Genomic DNA, 24,580 nt, shown 5'->3' on the forward strand with positions numbered 1-24,580 from the left:
TCATTGTCCTGTATCACACCTAGGTCCATCCAGGCTTCTGTCTCTGCGTGTACCCTGCTCTGTCTAACTGTTCAGTGGATTGCTAGCACCTGGGAGAATGGTGACTGAAGTAGTGTCTCATCCAGAGGCAGGAAAATACTTGCAGCGACATCCTCTTGAGTATATCCTTGGGCAATATTTCAGGAAACAAATCAAGCAAAAACTCGACATAATTTACAGTTCATCTTGAATATGCCAGAGGCCTAGTCTTTGGGCCAAGAGAACAATGTCAAGTGTTAGGTTAAATGTGCAAGGGGTTTAGAAGCAGCAGGGAACATAGAAATTAAAAGAAAGCGTCAACCTGTACTCATGTGTTAAAATGTACTGGGGTTGGGGATTTAGCTCAGTGGTAGAGCGCTTGCCTAGGAAGCGCAAGGCCCTGGGTTCGGTCCCCAGCTCCAAAAAAAAGAACCAAAAAAAAAAAAAATGTACTGACAGAACAGATATAGTGGCACAGGTAGGTCTCTGTGAGTCCAGTGACAGTTGACTCTACATAGAGAGCTCCAGGCCGGACACACAACACACACACACACACACACACATACACACACACACACACACACACACACACACACATACACACACACACACACATACACACACACACACACACAGAAAATGTGATGGAGGGATGTAGGTTCCTTTATCTCAGAAAGTTCCAGGTCAGGCATCTCCAAGCCTTAGCAGATCAGTTCCTGATGGCTTTTCTCATCCCAAGGGTGAGGGTAATGGAAAGGAGATATAATGTCTCTAAACTCCATTTAGGTAAGCCTACATCAGACATCGAAAGAACTCCTGTGTCCATAGGTCATCAAGATAAATGAGTGAAGTAAGTTACACACACACACACACACACACACACACACACACACACGCACATGTGTGTATGTAGCTTTCACATGTGTGTGTGTATATATATATATGTGTGTGTATATATGTACATACAGATATAAATGTGGAACCCTTTGTACATTGGGTTGCTTTTGTATGTGTGCACATGCATGTTGCATGTATGTTGAGGTCACGGTCAATGTTGGATGTCTTCCTCTATCGCTCTCCATCTCATTATTTTTTATTTTATTCATACTACATTTTATTTCTCGTGTGTGTGCACAGATATGCCACAGCACACATGTGGAGTTCAGAAGACAGCTTGTGAGAGTCCGTTTCCTCCTTTTGTAGGTCTTGGGGATTGAACTTGGGTGGTCAGGCTTGGCAGGAAGAACATCTACAGGCATCTGACAGTCCTCTACCTTATTTTCTTCATCTCGTACTAACCTTCAAAGTCACCAGTTGGGCTAGGATGGCTGTCTAGGGAGCTTAGCATGCAGCTACGCCTGGCTTTTTAGGAGACTAAACTTAAGTCCGTATTCTTATCTTTTTTTTTTTTTTTTTTTTTTTGAGACAGGGTTTCTCTGTGCAACTCTGGCTGTCCTGCAACTTGCTTTGTAGACCAGGCTGGCCTCGAACCCAGAGATCCGCCTGTCTCTGCCTTTCGTGCACAGGGATCAAAGCTGTATGCTACCACCGTCTGGCTGAAATAACAATATTTTAATAAGACAAGCCAGCTACCCACAGTTTTATAGAGAACTCAGTTTTAAATATTGATTCAAAGACAGTGAAATCAAACTAGGTGTGGTGGCACAGGCCTGTAATCCTACCATGTCAGGGTCAGAAGGAGGAAAATCCAAAGTTGGAGGCCAGCCTGGATTGTGTAGACAGACCCTGTGTGAAAAATCAATATCAAATCACCACTCGGGTCAAACAGAACGTCTAAAAGTTGGATGTATTTTAGTAGGCTCCAAATGTGTAAACCCTGAAGCTTATTAAGTTCTGGGACTTCCCACTAAAGCGAATCTCAGCATTATCAGGGAAATACTTAATTGTAAATGATTTTCATTAACTCAAAAAGTGTTTGTGTTAGATTCTGGTCCAGACCTCTATCCACCATAAAAGTGTGACCTTTTCCGTCAGAAGAGAAGCAGATGACCAGCATAGTTCAAAGACTGTGGACAATAAAGGAGGGGCCTGGATGGAAATTTTTTTTTTTTTTTTGGTTCTTTTTTTCGGAGCTGGGGACCGAACCCAGGGCCTTGCGCTTCCTAGGTAAGCGCTCTACCACTGAGCTAAATCCCCAGCCCCCTGGATGGAAATTTTTCTGGCTAGAAAACTAGCCCTGTTTGCTCTGCCTGGGTGAAGGGCCACAGAAGCACTAGGCCAGAAGCCTGCCTGCCGTGGCTCACCGTGCTGTTCCCTAGGGTTTATCTTTGTCACACCATAAGGTGTCACTGGGTCCCACCACATCTCGTTTGGCTGGAGTTAGAGGAAATAGCATAAGGATTTTATTTGAGGGGAATTGTCTTCCTGGGTGGGTCCCTGGGAGAGGACCCAAAGGAAAACCAGTTTATTCTGTATCTTCTCTCCATGCCCACACAAGGGTTGAGTGTATGGGTGTGAGTGGTTGGGTGGAAAGCTGGTATGAAGGGTGTCACCCTGACAATAGGGCAGAGCAGATCTGGGAGGAGGATAGTGATAGAAATCTCTAGGTATAGGGTGGAGAAATGTAACCAGCGTGAGAGGGGTGGTTGTAGCTGTAAAACGAGTCCCCTCCTGGGTGATTTCATCCGCCCTCATCCCGAGCTTATGTTAGCAACTGCATGCTTTCTAACACACGGTCCTATCTCTCATCTGTACTGACTCCTTGTTCACAACCCACCATGGACTGGCTGGTTTTATGTGACAACTTGACACACGTTCGAGTCATCAGGGAGGAAGGAACCTCAGCTAACAAAAGGCCTCCATGAAATCTAGCTGCAAGGCTTTTTTCTCAATTCATGATCAATGGGGGAGGACCCAGCTTGTGATTGGTGGTGCCATCCCTGGGCTGGTGGTCCTGGTTTCTATGAGGAAGCAGGCTGAGCAGGCCAGGGGAAGCAAGCCAGTAAGCAGTGCCCTTCATGGCCTCTGCATCAGCTTCTGCCTCCAGGTTCCAGCCCTGCTTGAGTTCCTGTCCTGGCTTCCTCCAATGGTGGACAGTGATGTGGAAGTGTAAGCCAAACAAACCCTTTCCTTCCCAAACTTGCCTTTTGGTCGTGGTGTTTTGTTGCAGCAATAAAACCCTGACTAAGGCATGGCAGAAGGCATAATCCCGTCTCAGCTCACTACAGTGAGACTTCTACCCAGCCTCTCCTTCCACTGCAGCTGCTGCCTCTAAGGCCACCAGGTCCCATCTTTCTAGAGCAGTGGTTCTCAACCTTCCTAATGCCAAGACCCTTTAATTCCTCATGCTGCAGTGACCCCAACCATAAAGTTATTTTTGTTGCTACTTCATAACTGTAATTTTTCTATTGTTATGAATCATAATGTAAATATCTGATATGCAGGGTATCTGATATGCAACCCCCGAAGGAGTCTCAACCCACAGGTTGAGAACCAGGGCCAGTGGTCTTATTGGCCTGGTATACTAGTCAAGCTGACAACCAAGAATAGTCATCATACCTGGCCTTTCTGGAGTTTGAATAAATAGCACCCCAGGTTACCTCTCTGGCTGCTCCTTTTCTCTCAGTTCCTTGGCTTTCACCAATGCTCCTTTTGCCCACAGCACCCCTCTAAGGAATAGTAAAAGACCTATAATAACCTGATTGGCACAGCCCTGAGCCAGTTATATGCCTCAGCAAACAGAGTTTAGACTGATTTGCAACGCCCTAAGCACAATTAACCCTACTGCTCTGCGACCTCAACACCCTCTGCAGGTATGTGCTGAGGCTCAGGGTACTAGCTGGCCTTTGTCCTCATCTTTTTGGTTCTAGCCTGCTGTGACCTTCCGTGGTCACAATCTGGTGTGTCCTGCCCATTTCTAGACTTTCATATGTCTACTAGAGTTCTTGTCTTTCCTTTCCTGTAAGAACCCCAGAGTTGTCATGGTTCAAATAGAGTTCCCCAAATATGCTAGGTTTTCTGTGGTCCCTCTCTTGATTCAGTGTTTCTTAAACTTTTCCCCCACACAACCCCTTGTCACCTGATAAGGGCACTTGTGCTGAGGGTCTGCATGTGCACACAAGCACACATACAACAAATGGGAGAAGTGCATTTAGGGCCATTTTAGACATTTATGGCTGGACAGATGGCTCAGTGACTGGTCTTCCTGGTGTTCAACTGTCAGCACCTACATGGTAGCTCACAGCTGTCTGTAACGCCAAGATCTGACACCCTCACACAGCACAGACATACATAAAGACAAAACACCAATGCACACTAAATAAAAATTCAAAATGTTTAAGAAAGAAAGAAAGGAAAGGAAAGGAAAGGAAAGGAAGGCAGGAAGGCAGGAAGGCAGGAAGGCAGGAAGGCAGGAAGGAAGGGAGAAATTGTAGAGCCAGGCATGGTAGCACATGCTTTACTCCTGAGCAGTGGCAGGAAGATCTCATGAAAACAGTCAGAAAGTGTTGGGAATTCTCTCTTAATCCCAAGCCAAAGGTCATTTAATGATTTTTTTTATATGAAACACAAGTCAGCAACACAAACAGCAATCTTCAAAATCAGACATTTTAACACAATAAAAATCTGAGGATATACTAATTTGACACTTCCGTGAAGACAATGACGGGAGATAGTTAAAATGTTTTATAATCAAGCTACTGTATTTTAATAAGAGAAGAACGTCTTGTATACAACAAAACTCTGCAGTTCACAGTAGACAGTGTAGCTGGTGTACTGCCGAGGCTTCTCAGACATTACTCATTGGTGTTGCTTGGTGTGACAACAGACACGGGCCGGTGCTCATATCCTGTATTCAAATACCAGGCTGCAGTGATGCCTTATGAGGCAACACAGGCTCAGTGTTGCCAGACACATTTCAAATTCACCGAATGCTGGATTTTGAATAAAGTTTGGTGATCACATGTTCAGAAACCTTTTATGATTGTCAATTTAACAAAGATTTAGCTGTTTGTTTGTTTGTTTGTTTTTGTTTGAATTATGTGTACTGCTGTTTTACTTGTATGTATGTTTTCATACCACATCAGAGAGTCCATGGAGGCCAGAGGGCATCAGCTCCCTGGAACTAGAAGAGATGGTTGTGAGCCACACTGTGGGTGCTGGGAATTGAACCTAGGTTCCCTGGGAGAGCCACCAGTGCTCTTAACAGTTGAGCCATCTCTTCAGCCCCTGTTGCAAAAATTTTCATAACCCACATCCTACCACCAGTTACATGATCCCATATGGGGTTAAAGCCAACAGTTTTAAAAGCTGGGTCTTGGTTAATGATGTCATCTTTTCTTTTCTAGTTCAACTGAGAGCTTTGAGGTTTTCCATGCTTCCTCGCTCTCTACAATTAAGGCTGTTGTTATCTCCCAAGTGTTCTACAAGTGTAGTAGCATTCTGACTAATTCCCGTCTCCAGAATCTCTCCCCTCCCCGTAGCCACCAGATCTTCCTTTACACAGATCTGAGAGCATTGCTCCTATGTTTAAACCTATTTTTTGACTTCTAATTAATCGTAAAGTCCAGATGCTCAGGTGTGGCATATAAAAGCCTTCACATCCCAGCCCAAACCTACTTTCCTGGTCCTGTTCTTTGCCTCTGATCTCATTACAGTTCTTGCTTTTAACCACATCAAATTGTGATGCAGGGAGGCTTGGGTCTGATCTTGTCGTGTGCTCTCACGCCTTGTGCCTTTACTGTTACCTTGAATGCTCTCTCTCTCTCTCTCACACACACACACTCTTTGTCTTGTAAAATTCCATCTATTCTTCAAAACTATCACCACCTGCCCCCCTTTTCTTTTTTTGTGGGGCTGAGGACTAAATCCAGGGTTCTCATGCATGCTAAACAAGTGTTCTACCCTTGAGCCCAGCCCTATCATCTCTGTCTTTCTAGCATCTGGCTCTCGCTACTTGTACTGCATTGCTGTGTGATAGTATACTTTTTTTTTGAATGTATATGTCTCTGCATATACACGTGCACATGGATGAGTGCCCATGGTAGCCAGAAGGAAGATTTGGTTGAATCCATTAGAACTGGACTTACAGTTTTCTGACTTGGGTGTTGGGAACCAAACTTGGGTCCCTAGGAAGAGCAGCAAGTGCTTTTATCGGCTGAGCCATCTCCTAGTTCCACATCATGAATCTCTTGCTGACAAGATTAAAGTTTTTAATTTTCATATCATCAGAAACTTGCTGAGGACCTGTTACACTGCATGCAGTTTTATTCTTTGAATTGGGCAGGAAGTTTGAACATCGTGTGTGTGTGTGTGTGTGTGTGTGTGTGTGTGTGTGTGTGTGTAAGGACCTATGATTTCTTTCAGCATGAGTTTTACCTTGTTTCTTTTTTTCTTCAGAAAATGGAAAAAAAAATCACAGAATAGGGTAGTTGATGGGCTCCCTTGGAGATGGTTGCTATGTCGAATGTCAGGTTTTTAGCTAAGTCTGTCAGGGACATAGAGACTGAATTCTCAATGTCAGATGGGTGTCTGCATGTGGCTCTTTCCAGATATCAGAATTCCTCTGAACTACGGATGATTATCGATTCAAGACTTAGGTTTTAGACTCCCTGGAAAAATCTGAATAGTAAGGTTATAGTGTGCAGTTTGTACTTATTTTATATGCAGTGAATTCCCCGTGTCTTGAAAAACTGATTCGTTATCTTGAAGAGAGAGAGAGAGAGAGAGAGAGAGAGAGAGAGAAAGAATATGTGTGATTTTGTAGATATTGCCCAAAAAAAAAAAAAAAAAAAAAAAAAGCATGAAACTGACGTAATCATTCTTCTTAGCCCAAGCTGGGCTCAGTAGGAACCACTCATGAGCCTTGCAAAACCCAGAATGTGTAGATGAAATGAACAGATGTGTATTTGTAGAACCGTGGTAGTAGCTTATGGGTGGGTGGGAAAGAGATTTGTTCCAAAATCCTTTCAAATACAAGAACTTCGTTCTTACTAGACTCCAAGCAACAAGTTGCAATTGGAAAAAAATGAACAGATGGGTCAGCTAAGGGCCTACAGAAAAAGCCTTTGGGTGGATTTCTTGAGATCTGCCAACCCATACTGAGGTCCCGTGGCTAATTTTGGGTCCCTCAGTTCCTTTTCACCTCATGAAACCTCTTTCTGGCTTCTCAAAAGAGTTCTGGGCATCACTTTCCCCAGTGCTAGACAGTGAGGGATCTGGGCTTATCAGCACAGAACCCTCAGTCTCCTTCCTCTAGGAGCTTCCAGGAGGGCGCCCTTATAGCCAGGAAGAGGAATCACAGATGGCGGAGGGTGTAGCCGAGTCGAAGAGTGAGCAATGCTGGTAGTGGGGGCTGCAATCGTGGGTGGCTTCACCCAGCAGCTCCGGCTCCCGGGCTACAGTGCTGGCCCTAGCGTCAGAAAGGCCGCCCCTGTCGGCCCTCCTCCCGGGCGGGGCCAGCCCCGACGGCGCTGACTCAGCAACGCGAGGGGGGAGTTTTGTCCCTCCGCGGACCCCGTTTCTCTCGGCCACCATTGAGCGGGTTTCCTTCTTCCGGCGCTTTGGGTGCGAGAACCAGGTCCGGCCAGCTAGGCAGCGGGTTGTAGTATAACCCCGGAGCTCACCTGAGGACCCTGAAAACTAACGTTTTCCCACGAGGCAGTTTGGGCACCATGAACAACGCAGGTGAGACACTGCTTGTACCACGAGTGCTTTCCGGGATCCTCTCCCGGGCTCCGCAGATCCCTGAGGCCCGGTGGCGCGAAAGGCCGTGGGATGGGGGTTAGACTAGGTGAGGGCGGGAGAGCACCAGGAGGGAGACATCTCGTGGAGAGGATGCCCCGGGAAAGGGTTTTCTGGGTTCAGCACTCTGCAGGATGCTCTTGCGAAGTTAAATCTAGGATCTACAGTGACCCTATCCTAAAGCTGTCCCCGTCAGCCTCTTTGGGAGGGGGTATAATTATAATGGCATTTGATTTCCCCACAGGACTAAATTCGGAGAAGGTAGCTGCTTTGATCCAGAAACTAAATTCTGACCCTCAGTTCGTACTTGCCCAGAATGTCGGGACCACCCACGATCTGCTGGACATTTGTCTGAAGAGGGCCACAGTCCAGGGTGCTCAGCATGTGTTCCAGCACGTTGTGCCTCAGGAAGGCAAGCCAGTCACCAACCAGAAGAGCTCTGGTGAGGTCTTCGACTTCTTGCCTACTTTACTGACAGCAGCCTATTTTGTCGTCCTAAAAAACGGCCTTGGGATAATAGAGCTTTGTTGCATTGAAAGAACTTGTAGTAAGAGAATAGGTACAAAAAAAAAAAAAAAAAAAAAAAAAAAAAAAAAAAAAAGGGGCAGGCCCAAGAACATTACCTGTGTGGCAGCTTCGGTGTTGTATGGCCTGTTAGCTTTTAGTTTGTTTCCTAACGTGACAGATGATGGTCTTTGAATGTGTATCACCATGCTGTTTTGATATTACATGATGTTGGATATGTGCAATTTGTCTTCTTGCAATTTTTAATTGTAACAGTTCATCTAGAAGTAGCAGAAGATCGAAACAGCTTACAGGGGAGAGGTTGCATACAGACAAACCTAAAGCAGAGATGAGCTGTGTACTGACAGATTTGGCCTGTGCCCTTGATCACAAATAATCAATGGAAAAATATCCATACCATAGAAGATGTCCCAGAATTGCCCTGAAATAAAAATGCATAAAATAGAAAAAAAAAAAAAACCCAGTAAGGTGACTACAACAAAGGGTCACTATTTTTAAATGTGCTCTGTGGTGGCAGTTGGAGTTGCCGTGCTCATAGGTCAGTTCCTGTCGGTAGTTACTTTGTAGTGTTCTGCGTTCTCATTCCTTGCTGGCTGAGAAGTCTTGTTTTGCTGTCTGCTGTCCAGTTACAACTGTTAGAAATATATCTACACTGAGAGATTGCTTATCTAGGAATCCAAACAGGAGAAATAGTCTCAAAAAAATTGAACTCAAGGGACCTTGCATCTTTTTTCTTTATTTGGACACTACCCCAGGACCATGTGTCTGGACAGAAAATACAGTATTGTTACTTAAAGCAACTCAAAGCACAAAGGATACATTTAACGTGGGTAATGTTTTGCTGTAAGTGAATTATACCATAGTAAATTTGATTTTTTAAATTTTAAAGGAAAAATATATGCCCTTCCAATAATCTTCTTAAGTGGCAGAAAGAACTTAGCATTTACAGGCCTTGGTTCAGAAGGACTTGGGGTGTGTGGTCTGTCAGGCTAGTTAATGTGTCACAATAATCTTCCATGGTCTGATTGCAGTCTCTTAGGGTAAGCTTGGACATTGTTAATCTGGAGCAGGTCAGGTCTTATGTGGTGTATCACTTGACTCCAAATACTAATAGTGTATGAGCATAGCAGTAACAATGTAATTTGATTTCATGAAGTATTTGTCTTAATAGCTCACCCAGGAGTAGCAGAAATAGGAATAGTGTGTAGGAGAGAGGCAGTGTACAGATAAGCCTAAAACAAAAATGACTCTCTTCAGAAGCACAATTTAATTTTTTTTCTTTGTTACAGAATCATTTTTGTTCAGTGTAAAAAAATCTGCAAAGCACCAGTAGGGGAGTGGTTTATTCTGTTTATCCATCAAGTCTATTCTCCGTATGAGTGCTTTTAATATGAGAGCAGACTTTAGGAATTTTTATATTTGCCTTTTAGAAACCTTCTCATTTGCCTATGTGTTGGAGGCATGGTTTCGTGCCTGTGAAAATATTATATCCACGTATGTCAAGAATTACCCTTTAAATTTTCCTCTAGGAGAGTGCTACCCTTAATTCAAGGCCTCACAGAGGCTCTCAGTGTTTTCTAGCTCACCTCACAGCAGAGCTGTGCTTTGGTAAAGGCATCACTCTGAAGTTACCCTAGTCTACACTAGTGTGGACTGCTCCCAGAGATTAGATTCCCTCAGTTTTGAAAGGCAAAGTATTTGAATGTAATAAAGACATGACCTCACTTAGAAATGATGGGTGTCATTGGAAATAGACCTTTAAAAACTCAAATTGATACAGAAAGCGGTAAATTGCAGAAGCTTTGATTATGCATTTACAGAGGCAAATGAAAACATGATTATGCTCTTAATGCTTGTCATAAAATCTTCAGGGACGCTATCATGTGTGGGTTTAGAACTTTGCTGTGTCAGAAACATACTAAATGGAGGAATGGTAGTGTGCTGTGGTTGAAAATTCGGATCTAATGGTGGCAGAGATTCTGATGACCAGGTGCATACAGAAGGTATGGAGCTGGGGAAACTGAGTGGGAAAGTAGAGAAAGAGCCCTCTTGGTAGCCTCCTCCTACCTCCACTTCCCAGTGTTGGGATTACAGGCATGCACTAACTACATGTCTAGTTTATGCAGTGCTGAGGATGAAGCCAGGGTTTTACTGCGTGCTAGTTAGGCTTTCTGCCAACTGAGCCACATCTCTGTCCTGGAGCAGTGGTGCCTCTTAGCATGATTTTGTTGTTGTTAACATGACTTTAAGAAACAAATACTTTTTTTTTCATTTATGTCTCAAGTTTTAAATTATTATATTTTAACTCTTAGACTGAAGTGATCCTCCTGCTTCCTTCCTCCTAGACTTACTTACCATGTGTATTTAAATGTTTATATAACCCAGTTAGTTAAATACCACCTTTAAAATGCAACAACTCATTAGTGAGAAAATAGCTTCTGTTAAGCTTAGCACTCACTGTAGGATGAGTGCTATTCCAATTTAAGGTTTTTGTTCATTCCAAATTAAGAGTTTTGTTCCCAAATCAATCTCAGGTGATTTGCATCTCCTTAGCGCTCTCTGTCCAGAAGCACAATGCTTATTTTTTCCAAGTTCTCAACAATTTGGGCATTGTCAAAAAGAAGGACGTTTTCCCACTTTACTAATGTCTTATGAAGAACTTAAAAAAACCAAAGCATCTTTACCTTCTGCGTCTTTTTTGGACATCATGTCATCTATTCATGATCTCTGTTCATTTTTTTTTTCAGTGTTTCTAGGTTATCCTAGAACTCACTACATTATCCAGGCTAACCTTGAACTCATAGTAATCTTCTTGCCTCAGCCTCCCAAGTACTGGGGTCACAGGTATGTGCCACCATGCCTAACCTAGAAGTTCTCTCTCTCTCTCTCCCTCTCTCTCTCTCTCTCTCTCTCTCTCTCTCTCTCTCTCTCTCTCTTATGTGTGTGTGTTAAAAATACTAAACCTCTCTGTGTGACTACACATCTTTTGTTTTGCTTCGGATTTAATATTTCTGTTCTGGGTTGAGGATGTAGCTAAGTTGGTGGAATGCCTAGCATGCACGAATTCCTGTATCACATCAAGCCAAGCATGGTGACATATATATAAAATTCTGAAGGAGGAGAATCAGGAGTTCATAGTAGGCTCCAGGACAAGGTGGGCTACATGGTATTTTGTCTTTAAAACAAACAAACAAATGTGATATTTCTGTGATTTCCTATTTAGTCTCAATGTCTAGCTCTTCCCATGGCTTTGATTTTAGAAGTGCAGTTGGAGCATTGTGGTCTATAAACAGTCATAACGTCTTGGTTTCCTTTCTCGTTGTAGGACGATGCTGGATCTTTTCTTGTTTGAATGTTATGAGACTTCCATTCATGAAAAAATTTAACATTGAAGAATTTGAGTTTAGTCAGTCTTACCTGTTTTTTTGGGACAAGGTAGGGAATTGACCTTGCATGGTTTCTTTCTGTTTTCGTAGCAGCCCTAGTTAGGGACAGCCTTTATATTATTTCGCTTTTCTCGTTACTGTATGTCTTTATTATACACGTGATACCATTCTGATTTCCCTAGTCTCAGAACTCTACCTTCTCGAAGGCCTTTCCTTATTTTCCCTTTGTGGTGTTAGGGTCAGTGCCAGGGTCTCTGGTGTGCTGTTAATTCGAGCGCCAGCCACACAGCTGCTTTCTGTGTGGTAGGTGGCTGTGTTCTCTGAAGAAATAGCAAATCTATGAACTCACTGCTTGTACGTTCTTTATTTAAAATATAAAACTTTGTTTTTACCATTTCCCTTTCCAGTATCTTTACTCAGATCATCTGGTCTTTTAAGCACCCAGTTTTTTCATTTGGTAGCACTTTTCTGAAGACAGAACAACAAATATTTTTATTTCTTTTGAAAATACTTAAAATATAACTGTCCATTAGATGTTTACTGATTAAAAACACTAAAATAGGATTTATTTCAACATTGGAATGTATCTGCAGCACACGGATGTAGTATGTTGAAATATATATGCAAGTATAAGAAAGAACTTCAGATATAATTTCGAAGCCAAATGCTGGTATTTAATTACCCATGTCAGTTTTAGAAATGTCTTAGTGGCATCCTTGGTTGGCCCAGGAGCCCATTCTACTGATCATGCATGCCTGTGATATGATGGGCTCCCCTTGCCTCTAAGTTTATGTATGCTCTCTTACTTTAGGTCGAACGCTGTTACTTCTTCTTGAATGCTTTTGTGGACACAGCCCAGAAAAAAGAGCCTGAAGATGGAAGACTGGTGCAGTATTTGCTTATGAACCCTACAAATGATGGTGGACAGTGGGATATGCTTGTCAATATTGTTGGTGAGAGCCTTTCTCTAATGGGATTCCAAGCCCTGCCTCTGGGAATAGGGCATTTCTTCAGTGGTTATATAGACAGTGACTGTCTTCCAAGAAGGTTACATAGTTATGAACTTTTACTACTTATTCTCACTTGTGAAGCCCATCTCTTCTAAAGAAATAGATACTATGGTTTGGTTGGAGAAGAATTAATTAGGAGTAACTTCCCATAAAAACAACAACAACAACAAAACCACTGAGAGGCTGGAGAGAGGGCTCAGTGACTAAAGAGCACTGGTTGCTCTTCCAGAGCTTCCAGGTTCTATTTCCAGCACCCACATGTGGCCCATAACCATCAGGGTATTAAACATTCTCACAGATATACTTGCAGGCAAACATCCATACACATCAAAATAGCTTTAAGGAAAGCACGGAGGAGTCAGGAAGCACAGTGGTAGGGTTAAAGAGATGGGTAAGCAGTTAAGAGTACCTACTCCTGTTACAGGAGACCCAGGGTAAGGTCCCAGCACCTGTAATTCCAGACACTCTTCTGGCCTCTTCAGGCACACACATGGTACATTTAAATAAATGCAGGCAAAACCGTCATAAAACAGAAATAGGAAAAGAAAAAATTGTTTTGGAGGTCTCGGTCAATGGCAGAGAGCTTGCCTGGTGTACACATGGCCCCAGGTTTGATCCCCAGTAGTGCAAACAGCAGCAACCAAAAAACAGAGCAAGCAACCAGAACCCTGACTTGTTTGAAAATGACCTTATCCGAACGTTTTCCTCTGGGAGAAGTGCAGAGTACTTTATAAAACATGATAGGTAAAAATATCAGAATTAATTTCAAGGTAGATAACTGCATTTTTATTTTATTTTTTTTTCTTTTTTCTTTTTTTCGGAGCTGGGGACAGAACCCAGGGCCTTGCGCTCGCTAAACAAGCACTCTACCGCTGAACTAAATCCCCAACCCCGATAACTGCATTTTAAAAGCCTGTTTTTAAGGGATAGGAGGTATGGTTCAGTAGTAAGGTACTTTTCACAGTGTGCTCAAGACCCTAGGTTCAGTGTGCAGAATCAAACAAACATGGACGTGTCTGGGGTGAAGTACAGTAGGAAGAGTGTTGCCTGGCATGCACAAGGCTCTGGGTTCAGTCCTCAGCACTGAATAAACCAGGTCTACTGGTACGTCCCTGTAGTGCTCTACCTCTTGGGGTAGAGGCAGAAAGGCCAGAAGTTCAAGGTTATTCTAAGCTACAGATGGAGTTTGAAGACAGCCTGGGCTATATGAACCTTCTCAAACATGTAAACAAACCCCACTTCTGTTTATTAATACAGCCTATTTTAAAGAAGCCAATAACTTCACGAGGATTTCTAATTAGAATTTATTTTTACTTTATTGGACACTAAAATTTATTGTCTTTTAGAAAAATATGGTGTTGTCCCTAAGAAATGCTTCCCTGAATCGCATACGACAGAGGCCACCAGAAGAATGAACGATATTCTGAATCACAAGGTACATAATAGGAGGAGAGATTGGGCTAGTATCTAAACTGTAAATGATTTTTTTTCCTTGGTTTTTTGGTCTTTTGTTATAGGGTTTCTCTGTGTAGCTCTGGCTGCCCTGGAACTAGCTCTGTAGACCAGGCTGGCCTCCAACTCACAAGATCCATCTTCTTCTGCCTCCAGAGGGATTAAAGGCATGCACCACCATAACCTGGCCTGTAACTGTTTTTTAAAGAGACATGATGGTTGAGGAGGGGGAACATCCTTATAGAAGAAGGGGAGAGGGATGGGATAAGGGGCTTATGGATGGGAAACCAGGAAAGGAATAACATTTGAAATGTAAATAAAAAATATCCAATTTAAAAAAAGAGAGACATGATAACTATTGAAATAAAAGTCTTTCAAAAGCAGTGTGACTACATGTTAACTTCAAGAAATCATTAAGGGGGCTGGAGAGATGGCTCAGCGGTTAATAGCACTGGCTACTCTTCCAGAGGTCCTGGGTTCAGTTCCCAGCAACCACATGGTGGCTCACAATCATCCGTAATGGGATCTGATGCCCTCTTCTGGTGTGTCTGAAGACAGCTACAGTGTACTCGTGGATAAAATAAAAAAATAAATATTTTAAAAGGAGAGGGCATAAGCCTCCCTCAAAAAAAAAAAAGTCTACCCCAAACAAACAAACAAAAAGAAATCATTAAGATTACTGTGTTTTGTTTCTGTTAATTTTAGTGTTTTCTCATACATATTCAAGGAAAAGGATCCTGGGTTCAGTTAACATGGGTCTCCACACACATGCTTCTGTGCTACTCACTTGGCTTCTAGTAGAGACGGAATGAGCCTCTTCATGCACTAGCAAAACCAAGCAAACAATTTGTAAGACTTCCTTCAACAGTGTACTTTGTTCTTAGGCTTACCCAGACCACATCAGTGTGGTTCAGCCACCCACTGAGGATTTGATGTAGTCACTGAACTGTTTTTTATGGCTTAAGTAACCTTAATGAATCATTTCTCCTCCACATTTTCCCAGGGCTGGTTAAAGCCCTAGTGTGGTGGTGCTCTGCTTGTCAGATCTCTTTTTTAAGAACTGGGAGTTGCCAAAATCTGCCACTCTTATCTACAAGGCTGAAATTAGATCTGTTATCCCCAGGGAAAAGAGTGCATTTAAAAATAAACATAGATATATTTCCCCAGTATTAAATGTAGACTGTTTTCTACCCACAAAACTCTGGGGACTTTTATCCAAAGGATCATAAACCTTAACTTTGGATTTTATTTTGAGCAAGAACAAGTCGCTTTCGCACTGTAGTTCAGATTTTAGAATCTCCTTAGTGTTGGGATTCTTTCCAAAATGAAAGAAACAAAAGCCATGTTGGGGGTTGATGCAGTCATGGTCATAGCGACTGGCAGAGAAGGTAATGCTAACGGCAAACAGAATTCTCACTAAGAATGTGTAAGAGTTCTGACTGGTGATGGTCTGCCTCCTGCTTTTCTAAGGGTGCTGGGCACTGACCCAGATGTCCCTCCCTCCTCACACAGAGGACTGTGAGTCACAGAGCAAGATCAATTCGATCCAGTATTCTTTGGGAATAATCCACATTTCTTCTCCTTATTGAAAGTATTTTTCACTGTCTGTGTAAGGGGACCATTTGGTGAAAATCATTTGTTTTTATAAACTTTGCCCAGGGCATTAGCTGTGTTGTGGGAATATGTTAGTTTTTAACAGCTTGTGTAACTACTGGAATGCTGAATAAGTTTCTATCATAGATGAGAGAATTCTGTATACGGCTTCGGAACCTGGTACACAGTGGAGCAACCAAAGGAGAGATCTCATCTACACAAGATGCCATGATGGAGGAGGTAATAATTATTTGGACATTGTGGCTTGCCTAAAAATCTCCCAGAGTCTCCTAGTAAGGCCATCATGGGGTGTAGTCACTGGAGCGAATGTTTAATTGAATGAAAGCTACTTTTTTCATTTCAAGGTAGAGATAAAAGGATCGAGAATTCAAGGTCAGCTTCTGTTGTATAATCTTGGCCACAGGATACTCTGTCCCAACAAAACAGAACAGCTACTCATTCTAAAGCTGAAAAAAAATAGGTGAAATTTATAGTTGTCTGCATTTTAAGGACTTGTACTGAGGTTTCCTAATTCCTAGTTTAGTTTAGGTTCTATATAAAAAATGTTTTATGCATTTTGTAAATAAAGCCTTCTGTGAGTTTGGCACTAAGGGAATAAAGATGAGAAGGCAAGTTTCTGTTCTCAAAAACTCAGGTTTCGTGTGGTATTCTCTCCTCTTCCCCTCTCCCAGTCATGTGTGCTTCTCCATGATTCAGGTTATGTAGAAAGGATATTTGAACCAGCAGTAGGAAGTTACCATGTGACTAGCAAGGACTACCAACCCAGACAGAGGAGATTGTATATATAGGAGGGTGGGATGTAAAGGGATCTTGGGTAAACAGCAGAACGTTTAGGTTTATTCTGCAAGAATAAAGATGAGGGGCTGTTGATGGTTAAAATTTGCCAAGTAGATATTTGGTGTTAACAGCTTTTATCATCAAAGGAGATGAGAGTCTTTACTAATAATATCCATATTCAGTACTAATAGATGTGAAGCTGAAATTCTCTGAAAAGAGCAGAGGTCACCTTCTCCAGCCTGTGGGCACATTGGGGACCACTGTTTAAGATGGGAGATGGAGGGGCGTATGCTTTTGGTATTTTAGTGGACAACGTTAATGTTCAGGGGAGGCAGTGTAGGTACAGAGGAGCATGTTTCAGAGTACTGATGTCTTCCCTGCTCAGCTGCATCACCAGGGACAGCTTCCTTAATCTAACGTCGTCTTGCTTTGCTCATGGGTTACAAATGCAGTGTCTGACATGGCCGCTGCTATTTACGTATTAGAACAGATGCGTGCGCAGCATTTGTTTGCTAAGTACATTTAAATTACATTCAGTGTTCCTAAATGTCCTATTGAAGGACAGGATCAGGACAGGAGGAACGGGACTTAGAGTTAGATGGACTTAAATTTTGACCTGGTTACCTATGTCCTGTTGTCTTGGGTAGCTCAGTAACCTGAGACTCAGTTTGGGATTTAAAGTACTTCCCTCCTTGGAATGGTGGGAAGGCCTGAGGCGACAGGGAGGTCAAATAAGGAATTAAATGTCAGAATGCAAGGTACTAGTGCCCTGAACATAGCAAATATTCAGTTCCATGTCTTCCCTTCCTGTTTCAAATGATGCCTTCTGTTGAGGCCATTTATCCTAACCTGTATTAACTTGCAATTTGATTAAGGTAATGGGAAATTAGCAGGGATGAAGACTGTACAATCAGGGTTCAGCAAGTGACTCAGCAGATACTAATTAGTGCCTCCAAGCCTGAGGACCCGTCTTTGGGATCTACACGGTGGAAGGGAAGATGGAATCCTGTCAGTTATCCTCTGGTTTCTGCACATGTATGCACAAATATATAAGTGAACGTAGTCATTTTTAAAAGGATTGTGCTAATGGTTATGGAAAAGATTCAGATAGTATTTTCTTAAAGATTTATTTTTATTTTATGAGTCTTTTGCCTGCATGTATGTTAAGTACAGGAAGTACAGTGCAGTGCCCACCAACGTCAGAAGAAGGCATCAGTTCCTCAAATTGGAGTTATAGGCAGTTGTCAGCTGCCATTTGGGTGGCTGGGTCATCCTCAAGAACAAATGCTCTTAACTGCCCAAGCTATCTCTCCAGCCTCCAAATACTACTTCTTGTAGATCATAAATATCATATTGACCTGTGGTATTTGCTTTAATGATCCTTGGATTAATAATATGTCTTAAGATTTATGTCCTAACCATAGGATTAGTAGAGGACAATGAATGACACAGAATTAGAGCCATATAATTTTACGTTTTGTTTTGTTTTCTTCTCTTACTCCTACTTTGAAATCTAGAGGGGGTTGGGGATTTAGCTCAGTGGTAGAGCGCTTGCTAGAGGCCCTGGGTTCGGTCCCCAGCTCCAAAAAAAAAAAAAAAGAAGAAGAAAAAAAAAAAAAGAAATCTAGAGATACTACTTTACCAAGTCCTGGGTATGGGTATTTTGTAAGATTGTTTACTTAAAGATTTATTCCATCCATTCACTAGAAAATCTATGTAGATTTTTAATTTTTTATAATCCCTTATAACTCTTCATCATTGAACCTTACTCTTTGTTAATGAACAGTCTAGTTTCATTTAAAGGCACAAATTAGTACCTATGTTTTACCTAGCCTTATGGGCAAGTCTCAGTGATGACTTCAGTGAATAACTATGAAGCCAAGATAGCTTGGAATTTGTTTATGCCAAAGGCATTCTTTCAGAGAGGAGCGTAGGAGGTTTGTGGACATGATAGATTCAGCAGATCTGATGTGGAATCATGTAGCCACATCAATTACAGGTGTTCTCCGTGGGCTTACTCTTTAACCCTCAGATCCCTTCAGGATTATTAATATATTCTCTTTCAAAATGTGGTATGTTAAAAAAAATCCTAAATAAAGACCAAAACTAGTACTTGTCAGTGCTATAAAAAGGGACAGGAAGTAATTTTGATGGCTTAGGAAACTTTATAGCAGTGGTTCTTAAAAACAATGGGACTAGACAGTTGACTCAATGGTTAAGAGCACTGGATGCTTTTCCAGAGGACCCAGGGTCAGTTTCTAGTATCCACATAATGGCTCATAACCATCTGTAATTCCAGTTCCAGGGGTCCTATACGTCCGGGCACCAGGCGTACATGTAGGCAGACACTCATGCACATAAAATAAAAAGTAAATGAACCTATTAGTTGGTGGTGGCACATGGCTTTAATCGAAGCACTCAGAGGTAGTTACAGAGGCAGCTAGATCTTTGAGTTTGAGGCCAGCCTAGTCTACAGAGTAAGTTCTAGGATGGCCAGGGGTACACAGAGAAACCCTGTCTTAAAAAAAGCAATAAATAAACAAACCTTAAAACAAAACTTTGAGCTGAGGATTCAGCTCAGTGGTATAGCATTTGCTTAGCATGTTAAGGTCTTGAATGTCCAGAGATTAGGAAGTGGGAGGCTCTGTGTGTATGTGCGTCATGTGTTGCAGGAGCCTGCAGGGTCAGAAGAGGCCATTGAATCCCTACAACTGGAGTCATAGTGGTTGAGTCCTCCACAGGAGCGCAACTGCTTTTAACCATTGCCACCTCTCCAGCCTCTAAAGCTTATTAAAGGAACAGTGTACATGTATGTGGATATGTATGTGAGAGTGCAGTGTCCCAGGACACAGAAGAGGGTGTCAGATAAGAGGCATGCTGGTGGGTGTAAGCCACTTGATGCAGGTGATTGAAACCTAGCTCAGACCCTCTGCGAGTGCAGCTAGCACTCTTAGCCACTCTTAACAATCTTTGCAACCCCAGGATTTGTATTTTACTTGTTTAGATTGGTCTTCCTAAAGTCAAAGCTAGGCTAAGAATGACAAGAGCGAGCGAGGTAGGGGAGAGCAAGGACAAGCACCCCACGCCCCAGGGTGGAAGAAGCTGGTGTTTCTGATAACAGAAAGGCTTGTGACTTGAGTCTGGAAAGTGAGGGTGCAATGGAGTGGATCACGGAGAACATGGGAACTGGCTCAATATAGGACCAGAGCTGTGGGGAAGAGACTGCATCTTATTCTTAGTAAGGAAGCTTTTAGGGACTTTAGCCCAATATTTTGTTTAAAATATTTGTACTTTCAAGCTGGGCACAGTGGCACACACCTGTAATTTTAGCATTAGGGAAGCTGAAGCAGGAGAATCACAAGGTAGAGACCAGTATAGCTAAATAAGACCCTGTAATTCTAGTTCTATAAGACGAGGAACGCATGTGTGTATGCATACATGCATGTGTGCATGCAAAGATAGAGAGATACCTTCATTCTGAGCACTTTGAGAGCAGATTGGAGATACAGAAACCAGATGGAAAGTTAATTGTAACCACAGGCGAGCGCTTACAGCAGCTTGGGCAAGGTTAGTGCGAGTGAGAATGGCGAGCAGTGACATCTCAGCTCTATCTGGAAGGGATGCTGCTAGGGCTTGCCAGTGAGCTCTCGGCAAGGCAAGGCAGGGTGATGTCATGGTATCTTGAGGGAAGATTGTAGATCTGAGGGAAGGCTTTGGGCAGGAGTAGGGAATAAGATGTGGGAAAATAATGTGAAGGAGAGACATCATAATTGCCAAGATTTGAGAGGAAGGGAAGAGATATGATCGAATGAAGGACTTGCAAACTTTAAAGTCTATGTAGCATATCACAGAAAATACAGATTGCTTGAGTGGGTCCACCATGGGATGTATGTCTTGCACCTCTCTGGATCAATCCCCCAAACTCTCTGGTTACCCCATGAGCTCATTAACTCTTTTTTTTTTTTTAAAGATTGATTTATTTAATATATGTAAGTACACTGTTTCTGTCTTCAGACACACCAGAGAAGGGCACCAGATCTCATTAAGATGGTTGTGAGCCACCATGTGGTTGCTGGGATTTGAACTCAGGACCTCTGGAAGAGCAGTCAGCACTCTTAACCGCTGAGCCATCTCTCCAGCCTAAGCTCATTAACTCTTAACATCCCAGAGCAGCACCTGGTGTGCCTTACACATCTGCTCTGTCCGAAGATAAACTTCATGCCTTTAAGTCTCCTTACCTAGGAAGTTGATTTTTGTTTTTAAGCAGCCCCTGCCCTTGTCTTCTCCATCAGGAAACAGTAGAGAATGTTTTCTTCCTGTCCCCTCTCTGTGTTACTTAGTCACAGAGGTTCATTAGGTAATACTCTGACCTCCTGAACTGCCTTCAGAGTTCACATCCTTATGAAGGTGCTGTGGTCAGACTGTCCGTGGTTCATTTTACCTTTAAACCGAGTTTCTCCATCAGTAAAAGTAGGAAGTTCGGGTGATTGATTTCTTAAGAACATTGTAGCAAACTGGGCTCTAAGGTACATACCTGTAATCTCTCTCCTTGGGAAGCTGAGGCAGGAGGATTGCAAACTTGAGCTACTCTAAATTAAATAGTAAGACAATATCTCAAAACAAAATTATCATTGTAGCTTTGGACTTTAGAACAATGAGAGTAACTGAGTTTTACTGCGTCTTAGACTTTTTGATTTCCTGAATAACCATTGCTTCTAAGATTGTGACACCTCTACACAGTTCCAACTTTCTGAAGCGGTTTTCTCTGACCTATTGTCTCTGTCTAGCCTTCCGTCCATTCACTGTCTACTGATGGCTGGCTTTAAGTTCTCTAATTCTCACCTTGGGAATATTTGACTGTCCTCCCCTGGTACATTCTTCTTCCCCCCCCTGTCTGACTTCTCCGTCTTCCAGATATGACCACATGCAAGAGAATTAGCTCCTCTCCACTTGTGTGTCTTTAAATAGAGGGCCAGTGTTCTGAATCCCGTGCTTTTTGTGTCTTTTTTTTTCTTTTTCCTTTCCTTATGCTGATATTCATTTGCCATGTTAGATGCCAATTAAAATAGAATTTCTTTGCAAAATTAGACTCAAAATGTATACTCTGCCTCCTTAGAAGATGTATTTATTGGTGTTCTTCCTGCATGTATGTGTGTGTGAGGGCATCAGACCCCCAGAACTGAAGTTACAGATGGTTTTGAGCTGCTGGGAATTGGACCCTGGTCTTTTCAAAGAGCAACCAGTGCTCCTACCTGTTAAGCCAACTCTCCAGCCCCCTCAGAAGATGCATTTAACTAGAGATAGGAATTAGATCTTTCTTATACAAACTTAAGCTTTCCTCGAGGGTTATAGGTTAGTAGAGAAGATCACACATTCCCAGAGTAAGAGTAGTTTAAATTTCCGACTTAATTACCAATTAAGGTAATCAGGGATTGAAAGCCAGGTGGCCACAAGAGGCATGTGCTGCCATGCTCAGCCTGGCTTCTCTTGACTGCCTTCTTCCAAAGGTGCGAGGGGAAAGGATCTCAGTGGTCAAAGACATGAGAGAGTTTTTTATCAGTAACTTAATACTGAAAAGAATAACTAAAAAGCATTGATTTTTTTTTTAAATCAAAATCAACAAGACCACATAATTATTGGGTTGGGGTTTGGAAACATAGAATCAGATGCAGGGGTCTCTGTGCTGTTTATCTTTGTGCTTTTAGTTTTCCATTGTTTTGGAAAGCCCACATTGCCTAAGCCCATCCTCTTGATGGTATTAGTACTTTTTCTTAAAACAAGGTTGACTTAGATCTTTGGCTCCAAAATCACAGTTACAAGACACAGACAAGGTACATGCACTTAGCATCTTCTAGGCATTGGAAATTTAACACTGGACGAATGAGATAGGGCTTCCTAGTTCTGTGAGTTTACTTTCTAGTAGAAAGACAAATAAAATATGTAAAAAGCATAGGCGTCCCATTGAGAAAATGTAGGGAAGAGCAGGGGACCAGGAGGACAATGAGGATCCCAAAGTCACAAGTGCTTCTCACCAGTGGCTCAGTGGGAGATTCTAATGTGTGCCCATACTCTGGGGGACATGACTCACTCTTGGCTCACTCTTGTGCATCATCTGTGTTATGAATGCCAGTTAAGTTTTGTGAGACTCAGATGACACTCCTGCTCTGTCCACCAGAGAGCAGACTTGAATATTCAATAGCGTTACTTTTGTATTTTTGAAACTAGTGTTATTTCAGAAGAGACTCTTGTATGTCAAAATATAGTCTCGTGAGCCTCAGAGATTGTACTTTGAAATGTTTCTTAAAATTAAAGTTTGTTTACTGTTAGTGACTGGAGCCCGACATTCCTTCCACATCACTGATGGGTTCAAAGGTAAATGACTTTGGATAATTTATAGCCATTACAAACAACTTAATAGCAAAACTACATGTCTTTTTGTTTGTTTTTCTGAGACAGGGTTTCAGGATGTAGACCAGGTAGGACTCAAACTCTCAGAGATTGGCCTGCTTCTGTCTTCCAGTTCTGGGATTAAAGGCATGTGCTACGCCAGTCTTGTAAGATGTCTTAAGTTGAAGAATCTTTTTAGAATCTAAGAGGAGTAGCACTTGGCCTTATTATGCATATTTGATTAAAAAGCTTCGGATTTGTAAGGGGTGAGTGACGAGTACTCTCTTATAAAGGGCTCACTAGAGAATTCAGTTAGATGACAGAAATGTAGATTTCTTTAAAAGTTTTTAAAACTTTATTATCAGTTTTGTGTGTGTGTGTGTGTGTGTGTGTGTGTGTGTGTGTGTGAGTGATGTGTTTGTGGGTGTACATGGCCTAGTGTGTATATGGAGGCTAGAGGACATCTTCGTGGAGTTAATTCTTTCCACCTTTATATTGGTTCTAAAAACAGAACTGGGATCCTCAGGCCTTACAAGCCGTCTTGCCAATGCTAGATTTCTGCTGATGAGTGCGTGCGTCGCCTCAGGTGCAGCTTTGAGGAGGTAGTAGTTTTACTTCAGGTATTCAGGGGACGGAATATACTAAGGTACACTGTGACCTAGAGAGGAAAGTGTTCACATATACCTCTATGTTTACAAGTAGTCAGAAATTCACTCCCTCGTCTTAAACTTCCGCTCTGTTTTGCTGGGCAGAGCTTAGTGGGTTTCCCACCTTTGCGTTGCCTTAGAGTCGACCAGACCAGTTGCATACACATACGTGTATTTTAGCAGCTAATAGTTGAACATGCACGTCATGGTCTCTACTGTAGTTCTCAGTGGTGGTGTCCCCATGGTGACCGAATGCTAGAGTTGCCTTCTGTAGCCTTAGCTAATCCAAGATGACATGTGGTCCATATGAATCCCGAGCAAAGGTTATAGTCCGTGGTTAGAGTAACTCATGACAGTTGCTTATAAGCTGCTTGCCTTTCTGTTGTGTAGTAACCAGCTTGAGAGCCGAGTGTTAGAAGACAGTGGTTGATGTTTCAGCTATGCAGCTTCTAAAGCACATAGCCAGCAGTAATAACACATGCTTCTGTCCTGGAAAACAGCAAGATGAAAGGCAAGCAGACCCTCTTTTGAGAGTTCACTTTCTTCTATAAAGATAATAGGATCATAGCAGTAAAGAACAAATTGCTTATACTTACAGGGAAGTTAGCGAAGCCCACAGGCGTGTTGACAAAAGGAAACCAGACACAAAAGAGAGTGTGTTTTTTATTCCATTTGTATGAAGTTTAAGAGTAGGCAAGATTGAACCACAGCAATGGGAGGCAAATGATAATTGCCTTGGGAAATTATGTGAATTATTTGCTAAAAAAGATCCAGGAAACCCTTTTTAATGCATTCTGTTCTAGGTGGTGGCTTCTTCTGTGTATGTTAAAAACAGTGACTTGAGCTGTATAGTTAACAGTAGTACATGCCATACTTCCTGAACATAAGAATAGAGAGGTAAGAAAAAGAAATTAAGGCATGGAGTTTGGATTTATTGTGGAAAATAATAGACAAGCTTTATTGAATTTTCAGCAGGGAAGTGACTCAAAGAAAGCAGTGCTTCTAAAATTATTTACCCTGAGGTGGTATATCCAGGTCATATGCTCAGTGTAGCTAAGATCCT

The 24,580-nt window shown here is 42.2% G+C and overlaps 1 protein-coding gene across 1 annotated transcript in view; it reads left to right on the top strand.

Annotated features, from left to right (window-relative positions):
• Positions 1-7,474: 7,474 nt before the first annotated feature.
• Positions 7,475-24,580, top strand: part of Blmh (bleomycin hydrolase) — a 43,077-nt gene continuing 25,971 nt past the window's right edge. Inside the window, 6 exon segments of the mRNA NM_001034163.1 lie at positions 7,475-7,662; positions 7,964-8,161; positions 11,570-11,679; positions 12,442-12,583; positions 13,987-14,075; positions 15,833-15,925. Of these exon segments, the coding sequence (NP_001029335.1) occupies positions 7,650-7,662; positions 7,964-8,161; positions 11,570-11,679; positions 12,442-12,583; positions 13,987-14,075; positions 15,833-15,925 (645 nt within the window). The 5' untranslated portion in view covers positions 7,475-7,649.

The sequence above is a fragment of the Rattus norvegicus genome, chromosome 10 (genome assembly GCF_021556685.1).
Source record: "Rattus norvegicus strain SHRSP/BbbUtx chromosome 10, alternate assembly SHRSP_T2T, whole genome shotgun sequence".
Taxonomy (NCBI): Eukaryota; Metazoa; Chordata; class Mammalia; order Rodentia; family Muridae; genus Rattus; species Rattus norvegicus.